Below are 17,848 nucleotides of genomic sequence, written 5' to 3' on the forward strand. Positions count from 1 at the left end.
AAAGTCGTTGCTTAAAAAAAAGTGGTTGAAAAGAAGAAGAATAAATCGAAGTGAAGTCACATCTTCAGACACGGAGACGAAGACGTCGGAAAAGAATGGACAGTCTATAGTCGTAGCTCGCGTGCCTGCTGATGATAAGAAGTGAGGTTGTGTAGAAAAATGAGGGAAGGCCGGAAAAAAAAAGAAGCCAACCCTCGCGAAGAAGCCATCAATCGGTCTGGCCTAGTATTTGGTGTCGAGGATTTCCCCTAGCCTTGCGTGCCTGAGAGGAAAATGTCCAAATCGTTCCCCTGTCCTTGCGCATGTTCGCTTTCGGCCAGCTGCTCCAAAAGGCTCAAGAACGGGTCCTTCTCTTCGCCCGGCCCAGTGCCCACGCTGCCATCATTGTGGCTCCTTGCTCCTGGACTTGGCGCAACATGCGGCGGCACCGCCTTGCGGTCATCTTCGCCCCCGTGCCAAGCTGCCGGCGACGAGAACGCGTTCGTCGGGACGGTGCCGAACATTGGATCAAACCCGTTCACGTGCAAATGTCCATCGGGGTTGGAGGTATTGGGACCGGGACCCCCGCCGCTTTGGAGGCCGCTGAAGGTGTATTGGGGTGAGTAGTGCGAGTTGGAATATCCTGAAGGCTGCTGGGGATGTGCGCCAGGAGACATGGGGTAACCAGCTGCTGCTGCCGCCGCCGCCGCGGCCTTCGCCGATGCATCCTCTATCGCATTGTGGTGTGCAGGCGGCATCGCATGCCCTGCTATCGATTCTATACGGCCCGAAAGAGAGACGGGACTCCGGAGAGCACCAGGGGAAGGTTGGGGTGGGACATGTAATGTCTGACGCCTGCCCCGACCTCCTGGAGTAGGGAGACCCGGTGTGTGTAGCGGCGCTTCGCTCGTAGATTGTAGTATCGGCCCAAGAGTCCTCAAGTCCGGTCGCTTACGGACTGAACCGCCCGTGCTTTTCCTTTTCAGGTTCGGCCTCTCGATCCCAGGTTCGGCGTTAGCGGAATTGTGCCGGGGTGCGTACAGGTCGTGGCCCGTATAAGTGTCCGTCGCGAAGTCTACCACAACGTCTGATAAACTCAAGTTTGCCGTGTCGAATGTGAAGGTCTGCCCCCGGGACCACCTATGTTCGAGTACCTGTCAAAGAAGTCTCCTAATTGGAACACGGGCGAGTAGCGCATCGGGTTATTGGCGAGAGTTTTGACCAGTTCGGTGTGGGCGTTGTAGATACTCTGCAACGTCTCCCGTTGGTGTTGCACACTCGCCCATGCATAACGCAGTTCGCTCAACTGCTGCATTTCTCGTGAAAGAAAATCGGTCGAGGAACTGAATGCACCCATCTCATTCATTCCAATCTTGTTGTAGTGTGCGCCGTGGATGTGTACTGTGCCCGCTGTACATATACAATATCCCACGAAGGATGGCCATTCGATCGTGGCAGTCTGCTTGCCGAGCTCGACCAGTTCCGCTATCGCATTGGCGTGAAGGAAGCACATGTTGGTCGCTTCGATCTGCCACGAGTGGTGCTGTCCTGTTCCGGCCAGCTCGGCCAAGTCGATCGGTATGAAAGGTCGGTAGACGAGGCAGTGAATCAGGTGATAGACCAGTTTGCTGAGAACTAGGACGGTCGAGTCAGGCTGACCAAAAAGGCTGTCGACGCTGCAGAAGACGTCCTCCGTACCGGATGCCCAGATGTCCAGGTCGTGGCGTATCTTGGATAGGTTGGACAAGGAGTGCCACGGGAAATGAGAGTCCCCCTTTACACCACCGGCCGCCAAGTACTGATTCGTAATACCAAGAATGCGGGTTATGTCGATGAGCATCCCACTACTACCCTGACACTTCTTCCCGCTGCCTTGTAAGTATTGGTGGTTGGAGCCCCGTTGGAAGAATTCGCCTTCGATCGGCAAGCCGTTCGGATTTAGTGACCAATAGGGTAGCCTCAGAAGGATAGACTTGTCTGCGATCATACCTGGCCGCTTCGAGCCGCAAGCCATGAATCTGTCGAGCAGGTAGCAAGTCCAGAAAAGTCGGCGCCTCGTCTCCCTTTCTACAGGTGTAATGCGTGCTGTCAAGTCCACCTCGCGGTGCAATTCCAGCGCCATGGCCATTCCTACGGCGTTTGCTGCAAGTCATGTCAGTTTCCAAGGCAATACCCCATTTGCTCTTAATGGGGAATTTACTCATCAACATGTAGGCCCTCTTGCCCTTGCCGGCGGCTGTAAAGGCAATGACCAGTAAGAGCAAGGCCTGCAGCGCGTCGACCGAAGGCTCATCGGTGCTGATCTCGTCCCTGGCACGTAACGCGTATTCCTCCCCCAGCCTCACGGCCGATTGATAGCCACTCGGATGCGGCGTATAACTGTAGATTCGTCAGTACTGGTTCCTGGAGCAGTTTCGTATGGCATATCATCTCTGACCGTGCTGCGACTGAGTATATCGCATGGATGAGGTATACAGGTAACTGATTCAGCTGCAGCCTTTGTCGGACGCTGGATTCGTCAAGTATATAGAATGGTTTGGCGTGAAAACAGGTGAAATATGTATCGAGCAGTGCATCCGTTTGCACTCCGGGTGAAGGCTCGTTCTCGGCGGGCGGTGAATATATGGCCGACTCTCCTGTTACTTCCTTGGGCTGAGAGGCTTCAATTTCCTGACGCTTCGGACTCCGCTCTGCTGTTGATGCCGGTGCCGACGCCGCTGTTTCCGTGGATTCGGCGTTCGAAATTGTCTCGGTCGCTGCCAGTGCTGCTTCTTCGGTTCCAGGTGAAGAATCCGAGTTCTTTTGATCCTTGAGCTTTTGCTCCAACCCATCTACTCTTTTCAAGAGGGCCTCTAACACATCGGTTTTTGGTCCTCGTTTCTTAGGAACAGCATCTGCAAATTTCGGTACGCTGTATCAGCTGGCGACGTCCTACCGCAATGCCAAGTGCTCTCTCCAAAGGTCTGACCACTTCACGTACCATATATGCAAGGACATTGAAAGACCTGACAAGCTTCGCAGGCAGGCCGCAGTCTATTGCACTTAATCTATGAGGACGATGCAGTTAGCAAGGGCGAAGGGAACGGTGCAGCGAGCCTATGGGGGCAGAGAATGTGTAGGGCAAGTGTACGAACCTTTCGTTTCCGACATGATTTGCAGTTCATTACTGTCCGTCGGGGATGGAAGTCAGCAAACAGACACCGAGAACCTCTAGGTGCTTTCTACCTTGGCGGGTAAAATACCTTCTCGTGGCTCGTTGCTCATGCGGCGTGTAGGAAGCCTTTCGATGCCCACCTGAGGCCGTGACATGGCCACTGGATGAACACCCGGGAGAGGTGCTACGCTCATGCTCATCTGGCTGACGTTCGGATGGTTCATGCCCCAAAAGAATATGTGTGTAATGTCCTTCACGAATCGGTCCCTGGTGACCTGATGTACGGTTGGAAAGCTGAATGATGGATGGCTAAGTTTGAAGCTGAGGGACAGCTCTGTTTAGTAGCGGAACAAGTACAGGTCTGCAGCCCAGAAGCTATGCATCGTTGATCCGGCGGCGTATAAGAATACCACGGTCCGAGCCGGCCCACAAGTCCAGGAGCGTATAAGCGGGCAGTAGACACGGCGGGATAAGTAGGGGGTAACAAAACAAGATTTGCTGTATCGAGGTAAAAGAGGGAATCACGCTCGAACGAAGGACCCCCTTGGAAGATGTAGACCCAGATGAGACGATGAACGATGTTGACCCAGGTAGCCTCTATTTGTGGTACTCCAAGGTTCAGGGTAGTGGAGGTCGAAATGATTGGAACCGCGCTTTGTGGAGGTGGCTAGTGAAAGACGAGCATCACTAGGATCGAGGCAGTAGGCCCGCTGCTCTCCTATAACATGACTGACTGTGCCGTTCGGCTTATGACAACCGGGGTAGGGGAGCTTTCTTGTCTCGCGCGGGAGTAGGGGATGGGGTACATAAGCATTCATAATGGAGAAGAGCTCAGAAGATAGACTGGTGTACGTACGGCGTCGGTTGGTCCTCCGAAGGTACCAAGCGTACAGTATTTGTCCTGCTGGCCTGGCCTTGTCTGGTCTGGGGCAAGCTCGCACTGAGAATGCAAGTGCATCAAGGCGAGGCGAGTGTGCTCTCTAGCATCCATGCAAGGACCAGCCAGTGCTTGACCGGGGCCAACGCGAAAGGGGGCCGAATGCCGTTGAGACTCGTCAAGAGCTCTGGAGACGAAGAGACGTCAACCAGGGTGGCATCCCTCCAAAAGGCGCGAGGTGCTTGCTTGCTTGGGGGGTTGCTTGCAGGGGGGTTGTCGAGGTTATCATTAGCGCCCATCCTAAACAGGCATACCCCCATATATGCAGTACAGACCGTACTGTACCTACCGTGATCCTTGCATGTACATACCTAGATGGTCTGTGTATCGACCCCTCGTCGCTCTGGAATGAAGGACATCCCAACGGGGATTGTCGACGATCATGGTTCCTCGACAGAATCTTTCCAACTTCCGCGATCGAGAATACTATGTCCGTCTTGCGATCAGGCAAAAACCCGAGGCCTTGGAAAGGATGAGATTGCCCTAGGTGCACGTACCTCCCTGCCATTCCGCCTCAGCTTGTTCCAGAAGGGGGTAGCGGACCACGAGCAGATGGCCTTCTAGATATCCGGTGTGCAAGCATATCAAGACTCACAATGTTCCAGTATAGCCGTCGGCCTGGATTGCTTCGATAATGAACTTGAACATCACTGACTTACCCTTTCCTTGGGTTGACTCCTTCGCTGTACTGGCGACAAATCGCAAACACCAAAAGAAGAAGAAAAAAACCCAGGTAAGCCAAACTGTCGCATATCAGGCCGACCTGAGACTGGGCAAGAAAAAAAAAAAAACACCCCCATGCGCAACTGAAATGAATCGCTTCCAGATTTCTACACCCACTGCCGCGGCTGATACTGTGGACTGTTAGTATCCGCTTGGCCATGAACCCTGTCTGGCCGACTTGAAAGCAATTAAAGCCCTGCAGAGAACGTGTCAAAAGGCAAGAGCTGTCGTAACGCAAGGCGGTGCTCGCAGTCCAAGATTCCCTACATCATCAGCCTTGACACCGAAGCCAGCACCGAGCCGGCCGACGGTGGGTATAGGCATAGTATAGCCTGTTTTGAAGTAGTCACTAAAGCCGTGTGTCGGTGCTGATATGTACACTTTTGTTGCGTAATGCATCGAGTTATTGATCAAATCGATTTCAGGGTCCAGGTTGCTTGGGGTAGTCGGTCACAACAAGCACACCCTCTCATTTCATGATGGCGAGTTGCTATTCGTGCGGCTGTAGTTGCGACAGGCGACTCCAAAGATCAGTCTTGAATGGGGGATGGATCCTAGTTGACATGGATGGAGGGAAGGAAAACGAGGTAGCGCAGCGGTTTACCTGCAGCGCACTGGTACATGCCTGCTGACAGGTACCTACTGGCTAACCAGGTAGCGACATAGGTACCTAAGGATCTGCAATAGCGGATGGACGTGCTTTGGGCGCATGTTCTTTTGTCAAGTATGAAGCATGTAGGCAAGTATCCAAAAACTTTTATAGCAACTTACACAACAAGCGTTCAGCTACGCTTAATGTGCGTGCGTGCGTGCGTGCTGCCTGCATACACATAGCCACATGACAATGGCGATGCTGCCCGCCTCTCTCTCCCTCTGCATTGCCGCAAGAGGACCTGATTGTGTAACACCGGATCAAGCATCGACAAATGCGTACCTGATGGGGGATTGTACGACTTCAAACCCATGTCAATCTGATCATGGAAGGTTCAGCGGGCAGCCGGTCGAGCTGCATATGTTGTCACCTATTACTAAGTAGGTTTGTGATATTTTTGGTATGATGCGCGGTGAGACGAGGGCAGCGTGTTTCGTTCATGGTTTTGACACAATTCGCTGTCAGGCGGGAATGATGGATACCCAGCCAGGACCTTGGAGAGACTGGCGAGACGTTCGACCGGAGTGCGTGAAACAGATGGATGTTGGTGGACAGGTCTTTGATGCGACCAGCCAATCGGTGAGGGAACCTCATGCCAGTTCAGTTCCTCAGTTCTTCATGGATCATGGGCGCGGGCTCTGTGGTCCACTGAAGTCCACTGGAGGAACATGGTGGCCTAGGCAGGTCTGAACGGATTTCGATAGGTGCTAAGGAGGAGAAGTACACGTACCCAGTTGCCAGGTATCGATTGCGCGCGAGTAATGACATCAGTCGGAAGTCGGTAATGAGGTGCTGGGTAGGACCTAGCAACTCCGAAAATCTGCTGTCAAGGTCCATCGTGGCTCATGGCATTCCAGAAATCCGAGACCCGTTCGTAAGAATTTCCTCTTTAGATCTTATCCCATCTTGCCAGGCTTCTTTTCCAAGGTTAAACGTGCTAGCAGTAGCGGCGGGTGACCTAGTTTCATCTGAACTTTGAACACGGCTCAAGTTGCAAGCACGGCGTCCGTTTTCTGGCCCAATCGGGCAAGCTGGATGGAACCACGAACCACGCTCGCCCTGCGAATGTAGGTACCTTGCCTATAACATCGACAACATGGATCTGGTGCCGGCGTCTCTTCTTCTTTCTTCTTTCCGCGTTGCTTATTGTTTTACCCGCTTCTTTTGCCCAGCACACCTACATATCACCTTCAGGCGTTGGGACGGGCTCGATGCTCACCGCGGGCCCTAGCACGAACCTCCTTAAGGCTCGCGATGCCCCAGAATGGCGTGTGGCGGTGGGATCGATGCTTGCAGTGATGTGACGCTGCCCTTGAAATTCACTCAACCCTGAACCATGGTTCGCTCGTTTCTCAACTTGAGAGCAAGACGTTCGGAGGGCGAGGTCCAATGGCTATCACTAAACGGGGAAGAAGAGCCGAAAACGACTGCGACTGTATGTGTATGATCACGATTCTGCCGGAGGGGACCTTGTTGCGGGGGCTGCAGCTTGTTTTGTTTTCCAGCCGCTTCCCGTGGCCAGTCATATTGAACCGGGCAAGAAGAAGCAGAAGCCCGAGTTGACCTTCTGCAAGTAGGTTAATCATATGCCGTGAAAGCGGCCATGTTAGGACGAGAGTAGCAAGCAGGTCCGATGGTCCAGTTTGTTCTGAAGCTGAAGTGTGTCTAGCATGTGCCTATCTATCCACCTATATGCTTAGCGCGCGGGGTTTGCCGCGAGCGGTTTGGCTTGGGACCAAGGACTTGGACTTTGGAAATTTCTTGATTGTCGTTCTAGATAGCCTGTACTATGCATACATAGGTACTAATGGGTCCATCTAGGTACCGTGGTTTTGTGAGCCATGTCAGATCTCATCACCCTATGCTAGAGGCTGAAGAACGCATTAATGTAGAAACTGACAGCTCTGAAAAAATGAACACATATAGGCCTGAAGGGCATAGAGGTATAATCGATTGGCTATTAATATATCGGCCCCGTGCATGGGACTCAAGCACTCGATCGCTCGGTAGCAGGTCTTACGTATCATTTTACTATTGATGTCGGGTTGGAGATGCTGCTGCTGCTCTCTTTGTTTCCCCGCATGCAACCAACTCTGTCCTTGTCTACTTTACCCATGAGATTTAATGTGGAAATGCGCGGGTGAATGGTTGAGGTATTTTGTTGCCTCGTAGAAAAAGAAGAAATATTAAGAAAATTTTCTCATTATCGTACTCTGATGAGATAACAGCATGCAGGTATTTTTCTTTAGAGAAAGCAGCTCGTGAGAAGGCCAGGGCTTTTTAGATGCAAAGGATCCATTGATCACCAGGCGAATTAGATTACTTGCATCGGCTCTTCATCAATATCTAGGAACCGGCTTTCTACAGATCTCAGCACCCGCTTGGCCCTATGTGCGACTCCCCAACCAGATAACACAACTTGGCGGATGGGGCATGTGACGGGCTGCAATAACGGCCTGCTTCTATTTTTTTTATTTTTATTTTTTTTTCATTTTTTTTCTGTGCCTCACCCGAGCCCGCGACGAGTTTGGAGCCGGGCGTCGCTTAAGCAAAGGCAAATGGATTCCATTCCAACCTTGTCGGCATTGAGTGCATAGTAGGTCATATTATACCTACCTTGGGTATTATGCATGCTGGGGGCTCGCACCAACTAGCCCAGCCAGGCCAGGACTCCACGCGGCAGTTGTCGTCCATTGTCTGTGGCACGATCGACAACGCGCTTCGATTGGCTCATCTGGTCTCGAAAAGTACAGCAGCATGCCCATTCTTGCGTCTCCTGCTTATGCTTATCCATGGCTGCCGCCAGAGACGAAATGCGACCTTAAAAGTTGTTTCTAAGCTTGTGGTGACCGGACCACAACCAACCAGAGTTGAGATGGAACGGTAGCTACTGCCATATAACTACCTACGTTATCACAATACAAAAGGGGGCAGATGCCAAAGGCACGTCACCCCGCCCGTGTGGGCTCAGATTTGCTGCTAAGTGCTACCAGAGAACATTCGACGAACTTTTGAGGCAAACAAAGGCTATCGTGGCTATGAAGTCTCCATATCCGTGCCAATTGAGAACAAGCATGTCGCCCTACTGATACTACCTTAGAGGCTGTCAGTCTTGACCGACTCCCGAAAACCATTGCCAAAGTTCCTACCTGAATCAGTGGAATGCAGTAGAGAGATTTCAGGAGTGCAGACAGCAAGGTAGCTCACCTGCTTGTGACGTGGAAAGGCCCCCCCCCAACCAGAAAACCATGCCAGACCTCCTAGGCCCCCGGTGTAAATCGTGTCAGAGCGTGCTGTGGTCCCCAGAACTCCGACCCTACCACGGTCCATCCTCGGCAGGGTCCCGTCGGTACCGTTTCGAGTACAGCAACCAGAGTATGGAGGCTACAGGAACCGAATAACCTCGGGTTTATCGCTGCAGCCAGCAGCATTGTCATTGTGCCATGGTTGACCATTTTGTGGTCCCGAATCGTAACAATCTTGCGATTCCACAAGGACCTGCCGACTTGGGCCAGGTGCCGTCCAGGCAATGGATACCCAAGCCATCTAGGGACCAAACCCAGATCTGCCCTATCTATGCACACGCACGCATTGAGCATGAGCATGAACGCGGGCATGTTTGGTGTCAAAAAGCGAAAGGAAGCTTGGATGTGACAAGGTGAGCTGCGTCGGCCTCGTTTATCTCAGCTTGAGGACCCCCGGTGCATGATGAAGCTAATATAGCTGTCATTTGTTATAAGCCCAGTTGTTCGGGACTGAGACATGAGACCAGAGAAAAAACGTGGAGAATGGGCTATAAGAGCGATGTTATAGCCGTAGCTGGCAAGGGACGGCGGGGAAGCAGGCTCGGCCGTTGCTGTCAATTGGCTCCAGCGCCCACAAGAGGCAGAGAAAGACGGGAAAGAGCACCTGGACAGCACCCCACCTGCTGGAAAGACGGGACGGTTGAGACCGCTAGCCCCGAAAAGACCAGACGAACAGGACGCTTGGAAGCTAAACGGCTAGGTAAAGTAAAAATACAGTGCTCTGACACCTCTGGCACTACTACCATCCAACCAACGTATGGGCAAACCGCCCAATCGACTTGGAAGACTCAGGTCCTCATACGATTCTGATGCGACCTACGTGATGACGGTGAACAAGACACACGACTTCTACAACGACGACGACATCAGCTTCGTCAACTACAACACTGGCGATGGTGACGACTGAACAGGAGGGGCTTTTGATCTGAGGTGCAATCTCTGTTCCAGAAAAAATCCCAGAGCACCGCCAAGGTTCAACTCCCACGCGTTAGCAAGACTGACTAGCACGCAAGCAGCAATAGTCCCGCCGCCAGACATTTACCGCAACACATTTCACCGGGTTTCCGCGGTCACGACAAGGACAACGCCTGCTTTGGCAGTGACTTACATACATACATACATGGCCTACGCATGGTGGATCAATGCTACCTATCCACGTTGTCGCAAACGATGGCATTCCATTGCTGCGACTCCAGAGCAGATCGTCGCAACAAGCGCCTGTGCCTGTCGGTGATCGGTCCAATCCCGATGGAACCGGAACAGGCATTGTCGTCTGAACTCTTGCCCTGTGGTTTTTTCAGCCCTCTTCTTGCGCCATCAGCCGGGATCCTTCGCTCTTTGCAGTAGTATTTGCAGCATGTACGTGCTGTGCTGTCTGTGACGAAACGGCCCCGTCAGCTCCCAAACGGCTTACCCTGACTTGACCCTAGACAACGACTGTTGTTGACATGCTCCAGCATTGTGATTGCGGCAGTCATTGGCGCCTAGTCAAGCCTCGGCACCTGGAGGCAACTGACGAACGCAACAAGAAAACCCCCCTCTCTCTCATCTTCTTCAGGTGATCGAAGACGCCGACAACGTGGCTGCATAACGGGTCAGGCCCGGTTGCCCCACAGCTTCCCGTTTCACTCGTCGTCGGTAGGATTTACAGAGCAGCAAACCGGGTTAAGCCATGAACGAATGCTGCACCTGAATCAATGCTGCGCGCGCCTATCGATTACGGGTCGTCCTTAATACTGGAGCTTCCTTCTACGGGGCCGTTGGGCACCATCTCCCTGCAAAGTCGACATACAAATCTCCCAACGACATGGTGGTGTGTATCTGTGTGTGCCGACATGTAGGTACATAACGTGATAAAGGCTTTCTCTGGACGTGATGTACACAATACGTCTTCATTCAGCGTATGGCGATGCAATTTGATGGCTTACCACCCTTCTAGGGAATGATGACTTCATACATACTCTACGACTACTACATATGCACAATCTTGGGAGTTGCGGCCAGACGATCTATAGGGACGCTTCAATGCCCTGGACAAGGGAGGTGCTGCTGACCAGACGCACCACAGGAATTCCTCAGCGACGGACACAGACGACAAGCAAAGTACTAGCTGTACCCCATGTTTCTGCAAGGACTCCTCTGTCTCCCTTTAGTACTAAATACGAGTCTCCACGGTAAGCACCTTCGCCTCGTCTACGTACATGGTGTGCAAGGAGCCCGCCATGCGAGAGTATACATGTCCATATCCTGCAGCGCATACATACCTGCTTACACACATACGTACTATCGGAGGCTGTAGCTCCTCTTTTCTCCACAGATGTGCCTATGGATCTCCTGTGTGGATGTCTGTACGTATGTTAGTCGCCGAGCCCGCCTGGTACTCGACACATATATACATACACATGCGTCTGTATGCGCATGTGTGTGTGTACCCGGTCCAACCTCGGACAGACATAACGACAATGCATGACATGACCGCCTACGTACAGGAGACCACAATACCGAAGTCTCCGTGAACCGCCTCACGTGCGTCTGGTCCACGCTCGCATATGCATCCTGGCGAGGAGGTTTCCCGAGATGAACATGGAGTAGGCCACCGTTTCTTGTCTAACCTAATTCTCGTCCTTTTGTCTGCCAGCAGCTATACCAGAGGGGGCCAGGAGAGGGGAGTAGAGGGAAGGCGACAGCCGGACAAGGCTGCTTGCTTGCCTTGCTGCCACACACCGGCATACGTACCCCACGGGGGAATATGCGAGCCTCGAATTATACAACCGTCTTCCGGCCTCTCTTCTGGGCCTACTCACGTCAGCCAAATGCTGCCAACCGACACTTCTTTATGACTCTAGCCGCAACATCTCGGAGTCAAGCATCGCCATCTACCACTCTGGGACATCTAAATATAGGGAAGCCGGTGCGACTTCCGCTTCTAGTCCCTTGACATTGCCCTTTCCGTCGGCCACCCTGCCCTCATTAACATTTCAACGGACCGAAAACACACCCTGTGACATACTCAAGAATCAAGCGATACCCAGTCATCTCGTGTAACGACCACTATGTCTCGGATACCCAAGTCAGCTTGTTTTCCACTCCAAAGATGACGAGGACAGGCATAGAGAGGTGTAAGGTTAATCCGGGAGGCGACGACCTTGGAAGGTTTACCAACACTCTGAAGGCAAGCTTTACATGGCCTGCGACACACCAGCTGGAACAGTCTGTGCTATTTCCGACGCTCCGGAAGCATGTACATTAGCGAAAACCTCCTTTCGGCGCACTTGCCCCTGACTCGTCGCATTCGCGTGGCGCAGCCTGTGAGATCGTACGTCTTTTCATTGTTGCCACTGGACCAACATCATCCAAAACTCTCTGATATTAACTAAAGATCGACGTCAAAAACTTCGGTGGACAACGTCGCACAGGTAATTAGTGCCGTTTCATTCACGATTTCTGTGCTTGCTCCTAGCGACACCCACCCGAGCCGCTGGTATGGGGCCGAAGCGGCCACTTAAACGTTCAGCTGGGTCAAGAATCAGCCCCTGAGTAAAATTGCCAGTTTTTTATACACGAATAGAACAAATCCATAAAACGCGTCCCCTATATCCGAATGGCAATGCCGAGAGGGCATTTCCCTGCCTGTACCCATTTCTTGTGTTTTGCAGAGATGGCGCACTTTTGGCAGATTTCTGAATGCCACCAGGCTTGTGCGCGGCGCGTGGTGCGTGTGCGTTAAGGGGAGAGAGAGTCCGGAAAAACTTTGTCGGCTCCGCTTACTACCCTGCTCCATCGAAGTCTAGATTACTCCGTACGGCCTCGGTCCGCGAGTCGACTGGCCATGCTCCGGTCCCACTCCCGCGCCGTTGAAGGGCTTCTTCTCCTAAGGCGTTGACGACGCAGGCCTGGTCTCGCGCCCCATACAGTACGGGCGCGCCGACGTCGCACCGCATACTGCTGATTACGCATTCCTTCTGGAAAGGGGCTCGACGGTGATCCCTCAATCTGGCATGCGAGACTAGGGAAAACAAGCGTCGTGCTTTCGCCATGTGGCAGGCGCCGGCCTCCGCTGGTGCGAGAGGGGGGCGAAAGGGGGGCGAGAGGGGGGCGATATGACCGTTAGCGGCGGTACAGTCTCTCGATCATCAGTATGTGTTCTTCGCCCACGAAATGTACGGAAAGTAGAAGCAACTGTACAGAATGAGAGCGCTTGGTGTACACAGAAACTTATTAGAAAGCGAAAGCTGGCCGGTTCATGACTGAGGCCTTGTTGAGAGATCGAGAACTTATGCAAGCTGCCAACCAATCCCCAAAGAGTCTGGTTCTGTGAGGTCCATGTTCCTGCCTGGAGAACACCATCTCTAAAAGCTTTCATGTGTACAGAAAGCCCGGGAGGCGGACATAACATGTGTTTTGCACGCCAAATGGAAACACCTATCCCATCATCAGCGACTCGAATCGAGGAATCACTGCCGCACCATGACCAAACAGAGCGAACGACTCTACCACACGAGGTGATGCAATCTGACCGATACTTTGAATTGCAGGCATAACAAATAGACAGGCGATATTATTAGATCTATGGTATCCTACTCGGTATCCTCTTATGGACATAGTATTCCCATATATAAAAGAAAGGTGGTATATGTCCGTAACCCAATGGTGTAAGCTGGCCAAAAAATCTCCTCCTCGTGCAGGAAACCCCAATATATTAGACTCAGTCCTCACGCCCCTTATCCCCCATCACTTCTGACAAGAAAAGAAAACAAAAGCACCTGAGCTATAACGCCGCATAAATGCTACAACAAGCAGCTCACTCCCCCTCTCTCTCCAGCTTCCGTTACCGAAAATGAGATGGCCTATGTCTGTAGCGTACTCTATTGCATGATGGAAAGTGAACCGTTGATGCGTCCATTCAAACACGAATGAAACAGTTGTCCCCTTGTCGTTAGGAGGTGATGGCCGGACATGCCATATGACAAGACCCGTGTTCGCAAGTTCGTAGGCCAAGCTCCTTCAAAGACTCAGAACATCCCCCGCCCGCTGGCAAGCCGCACGAAGCTATACGGCACATTCTGCCCGACCAGCAGCCTCAGCGTCTCGACCGTCGTGAAGGCCGCAGAGTCCGCGACGCCGTAGGCCGCAAACCCGCTCTGCTCCGCCACGATGCCCGGGTCCCCCTTGCGCGGACCATCGGCCAGGTCCAGGAACACCTTGTGCGTATTGGGCGGCGGCGAGCCCCGCGACCCGCCAAACATGCGGAGAAGCATGCCAACGATGTTGCTCTTGTCGGGGCTCAGGGCGGAGACGACGACAAAGGGGCTGGCCTCGTCGCCGACCATGCGTGCGCGCTGCAGGCTCTCGAGGCTGTTGAACGGCTCGATGCCCATGCCCCGCGCCAGCGAAAACGGCGTCTTGAACCCTACCGTGTAGACCTTGCCTATCTTCAGGGCCTTGAGAGCGTAGATCGTAGAGGCGGCATCATCGGAATTCGAGCCCAGCACCAGGGCGGTGCGGCCGAAGTAGGCCGAAGGGGCTAGGTCGCGTGTGAGTGTGCTCAGTATACCACGCCAGCTTGCGTTATCCAATATGATAGTAGAGCTAGGGGGTAAGCCGGAATTGGCAATCTGGTGCCCGGAAAAACTCGACTCGGCTCGGCGGCTTGGGCTCGAGGGGATGGAAGTCGGCGCCGAGACAGGGGTCGAGCTTGCTCCCGAGCGTACGACGATGGTGTCAATCATGCCAATGATCCGAGCGGCCTCAGTGAGTACTGGGCCTGAACCATCTTGTAACCGACCGAAGAAGGGGTTATTGCGTAGTAAGCTGGTATAAGGAACGGGCGGGCTCAAGTAGGCACCGCCAAAAGACCTCTGATCGCACCACGTCTCGATGCCGCCCGCCTTCGGATGTCGTTCCACCACAGAGAATGCATGAGGCAAGCCCAACTCATTGAAACACTTTTCATAGAATGGTGCTTGAGGGGTGGCGACACGTGCAGCGGGAGTACTGATGCCGTAAACACTCCTTTTTGGTAGCTGGCCAAGAAGTGAGAGCGCAGCGTTAATCTCGGCCGCGCTCATTTGGCCCGGAGCAGCGATGATGGGGAGCAAAGGATGGGTTATGGGTGTAAAGACCTTGTTGAGTGTTCGTGATAGCTGCCCTGTCTCACCCATGTTTACCATGGAGAGGGGCGGGGCATCTGGATACTCTGCTCGTACCTTGGAGCGGAAGTATTCGAGTTCGAAGTTCTCGTTGTGTTCGCTGATGAAAGCGATCATCTTGACAATATCTGCGTATTTCCTGGATTCGAGAAAGACCGATTGAGCCTGAGCTGAAGGCCACTTGAAAGTACTCGAGAAGTCGTGGAATGCGGACATGATGCGGCTGTTCCCCCTTTGCTCGTGTAGCTTCTGCCGGATCGATTCGGGAAGCCAGACTTCTACGTCGATATACTCCACGCCCCACTGAATGGCCCGGTACAAGTATTCATAGTATAGCTCCGGATTTTCCATGGGAAAGCGGCCGTTTTCCCTAGTACAGCGTGTTGTAAAGATGAGAGGCAGTTCTGTCCTCTGCCGCAGCAGCATGACCTGCTCGCCCACATAACTTAGACTGGGCACTGCCGAGAAGTTGCCATCCTCAAGGGGCTCCTTGAGCAGGTCAACGCGTATCTCTACGGCATCCGCTCCGACTGTTAGTATGTCCAGGTTCGGAAGGGCTGCTCGCACATCTGGAAAGGTGGTCGAGATGAAGTACGTCCGAGGCTTCGCCATGAGCTCTTCATGGTGGTTTATCTGGCCGAGGACGAATGACGTGAACCGTGACAAGTCCCGACGAAAGAACGGGGACTCCGTATATAGAAACTCATAGTCGCATTGCGATGACAAGACTGTATCTGGTGGCATACCAAGGGCCACGCAATGCGCATTAATGGCGACCATCAGAGTCTTATTGCGGGCGGTTATGTCCGCCTTAGCGTTCTCCGCAGGAATGCCGACAACATATTCAGTGTCTGCAGCTGTGACATCCCGGAACTCATGTGTCAACCGAGAAGGTTTCCCCAAAACGTCTGCAAATATCGAAACGATTTGCTCCTGGCCCGATCCATAAACAACGACGGGAATCCTGGTGTCGCCTTGCTGCGGTCCACTCCCAAACCTGATCCCGTTCGTAGCGGGCGAATCAGAGCGGTGATCAATCTCCATCTCATCTCCCGCTGTCGCCGCTGATCCGGCCATGCTTCGGGGGCGAGGCGTGGGGGGTGTTGGCATCGCCTGCAGCTGATGAACTGTGGTCATATTGCGTGTGGAGGGCCTGAGGCGTGTATACCAACAACGCCGCAAGCTAGTCCTCAAGGTCCGGCTGTGATCCGCTAATACGATTCCAAAGCAAGGTGAGCACAACTCAAGAATAACTCCTCCACTGTTTTTTGCCCACCGGCAAATCCTAGCCTCGAGATGATGAAGGGGCTACCGCGTGCTCTAGGAAAGACGGTTTATGGTCTGAAGGTTGGATATCGCATAGCCCGACTGACGGGGTGATGTTGATGCGGAACACCAATCCAGGTCATATATGCGGCCACGCTTGCTGCGAAAGACGCTGGAGAGAGTGCCGGCACTTGTAACGGGCATATATCTAGACTAGATGAGTGAGAATCTGGGAACCGGGGAAGATCGCAAGGTGGGAACGAACCAGCGGGTTATTGGTGGTAATAGACTGCAGACGCGACGCTGTCACCTGTCACAAAAAGGTGGGGTGTCAATCGGCCGTGATGATCTTCAGTGGATGGTGACCTTCTTTGACGCTGTGCGTCTCTGGGATGGATACTAAGTCGAGGTAGTGCCTGCTTTGGGAGCACAGCGTCGCAAACCGCGGAGGGGACACAACGGTAACTGGCGAAGCAGTCCTACCTATAACAGACGAGATAAGATAGCTGGGCCGGAATAATAGATGGGAGCGGACAGGGCTGACTGTGACTTGTCCCCAAGAAGCCGTGGCTATAATTCTTCCAGCTACCAAATCGCAGGATTCTCCAGGACTGGTCGGCCTCGGCGTAATCGGGTTGCTCGACTGGGGATGAGCCTCTCAGCCCACCTCTCTTGTCAGGCCAGGCTGCCGGGGTCGGGGTGGCTCGTCTGGGAGGGGGTTGCCGGGGTAGTAAACCTTGAAACAAGGCCGGTTCTCTTGTTGATCTTCGATGTTGTTTCTTGTTTCCCTTTCGAAACCAAATAGTCGGAGATTTAGATCTGAGCTTATCATAGGGAGTTCTTTCTCTCTGATAGATTGCCAGGCGAGAAAGAGTCTGTTAAATCTCCCCTTCGCGTACTGGATGGATAAAGTCGGGTAATACCGAGGCCTACGTACTTAATTGCCCTGAGGACCCAGGCAGGCTGAATAGGCCAGGCATGAATGAATGAATGGACTGACTGACTGTGGGAGGGCGAGTGCATACAAGCAAGCGAATGGTGATTCCCTCGCCTCAACGTCGAAAGGAACCCAATGCAGACAGTCCCCAGTTCCCGATTCTGAACCCCCCCTGCAGTTGCGCGACACTTGGACTAGTCGAGCGAATCTGAGAGAGTTCGTGGAGATGCTTGGGGGGCATGGATTAGCCCGTGGGGAATGTGGTCCCCCATCAGCACGCCAAGCTCAAGGCGGGATAATTCACCGACGCTTGGAGGATTGGGATTGAATCGTTTCACCTGGGCTATATACTACCGTTGCCCATTGCTCAATAAAAAAGATCAATCCATTCATTGTGAAGCCTAGACATCTAGCTACAATTGAACAGGTGAGACTTGGTTTACATGGCTGTAAGCTGTCAATATTCTAGTGGATAACCCGCAGAATTGGAACTGACTGCTTCCCATAAGAGGAAGCCCCAAAATAAAGGCAGGCACGTAAAAAGCTACTGGCTACCCCCTGCCCAAGGAACGGTGGGGTAAAGTCCTGGGCAGTGCTCGCATGCGCATTGTACCGTACCACCTAGGCATCACGGCCGCTTCTTACATTTGATACATTTTCGCACTTTCCTAGCATCCATGCTGGGTGTCTATCAAGAACAACATCTGATAATCTACGGGATGGCCCTGCAGTAGTTCTCGATGCGC

At 53.0% G+C, this 17,848-nt stretch overlaps 2 protein-coding genes across 2 annotated transcripts; both read right to left on the reverse strand.

Annotated features, from left to right (window-relative positions):
• Positions 1-248: 248 nt before the first annotated feature.
• PG985_002338 (uncharacterized protein) lies at positions 249-4,718 on the reverse strand (the record flags this gene model as incomplete). Its single annotated transcript, XM_066822107.1, has 9 exons — positions 249-1,066; positions 1,117-2,121; positions 2,180-2,358; positions 2,417-2,873; positions 3,222-3,400; positions 3,544-3,800; positions 3,990-4,073; positions 4,133-4,310; positions 4,666-4,718. 9 exons carry the CDS (start codon positions 4,716-4,718, stop codon positions 249-251), a joined length of 3,210 nt encoding a protein of 1,069 aa, XP_066689539.1.
• Positions 4,719-13,762: 9,044 nt separating this feature from the next.
• PG985_002339 (aldolase) lies at positions 13,763-16,036 on the reverse strand (the record flags this gene model as incomplete). The annotated part of the gene is made up of 1 exon (XM_066822108.1): positions 13,763-16,036. The coding sequence occupies one exon, from the start codon at positions 16,034-16,036 to the stop codon at positions 13,763-13,765; it is 2,274 nt and encodes a 757-aa protein (XP_066689540.1).
• Between the last annotated feature and the right edge of the window lie 1,812 nt (positions 16,037-17,848).

This window comes from Apiospora marii, assembly GCF_038362585.1.
Source record: "Apiospora marii strain CBS 49790 chromosome Unknown utg000002l_segment0_segment0, whole genome shotgun sequence".
Lineage (NCBI taxonomy): Eukaryota > Fungi > Ascomycota > Sordariomycetes > Amphisphaeriales > Apiosporaceae > Apiospora > Apiospora marii.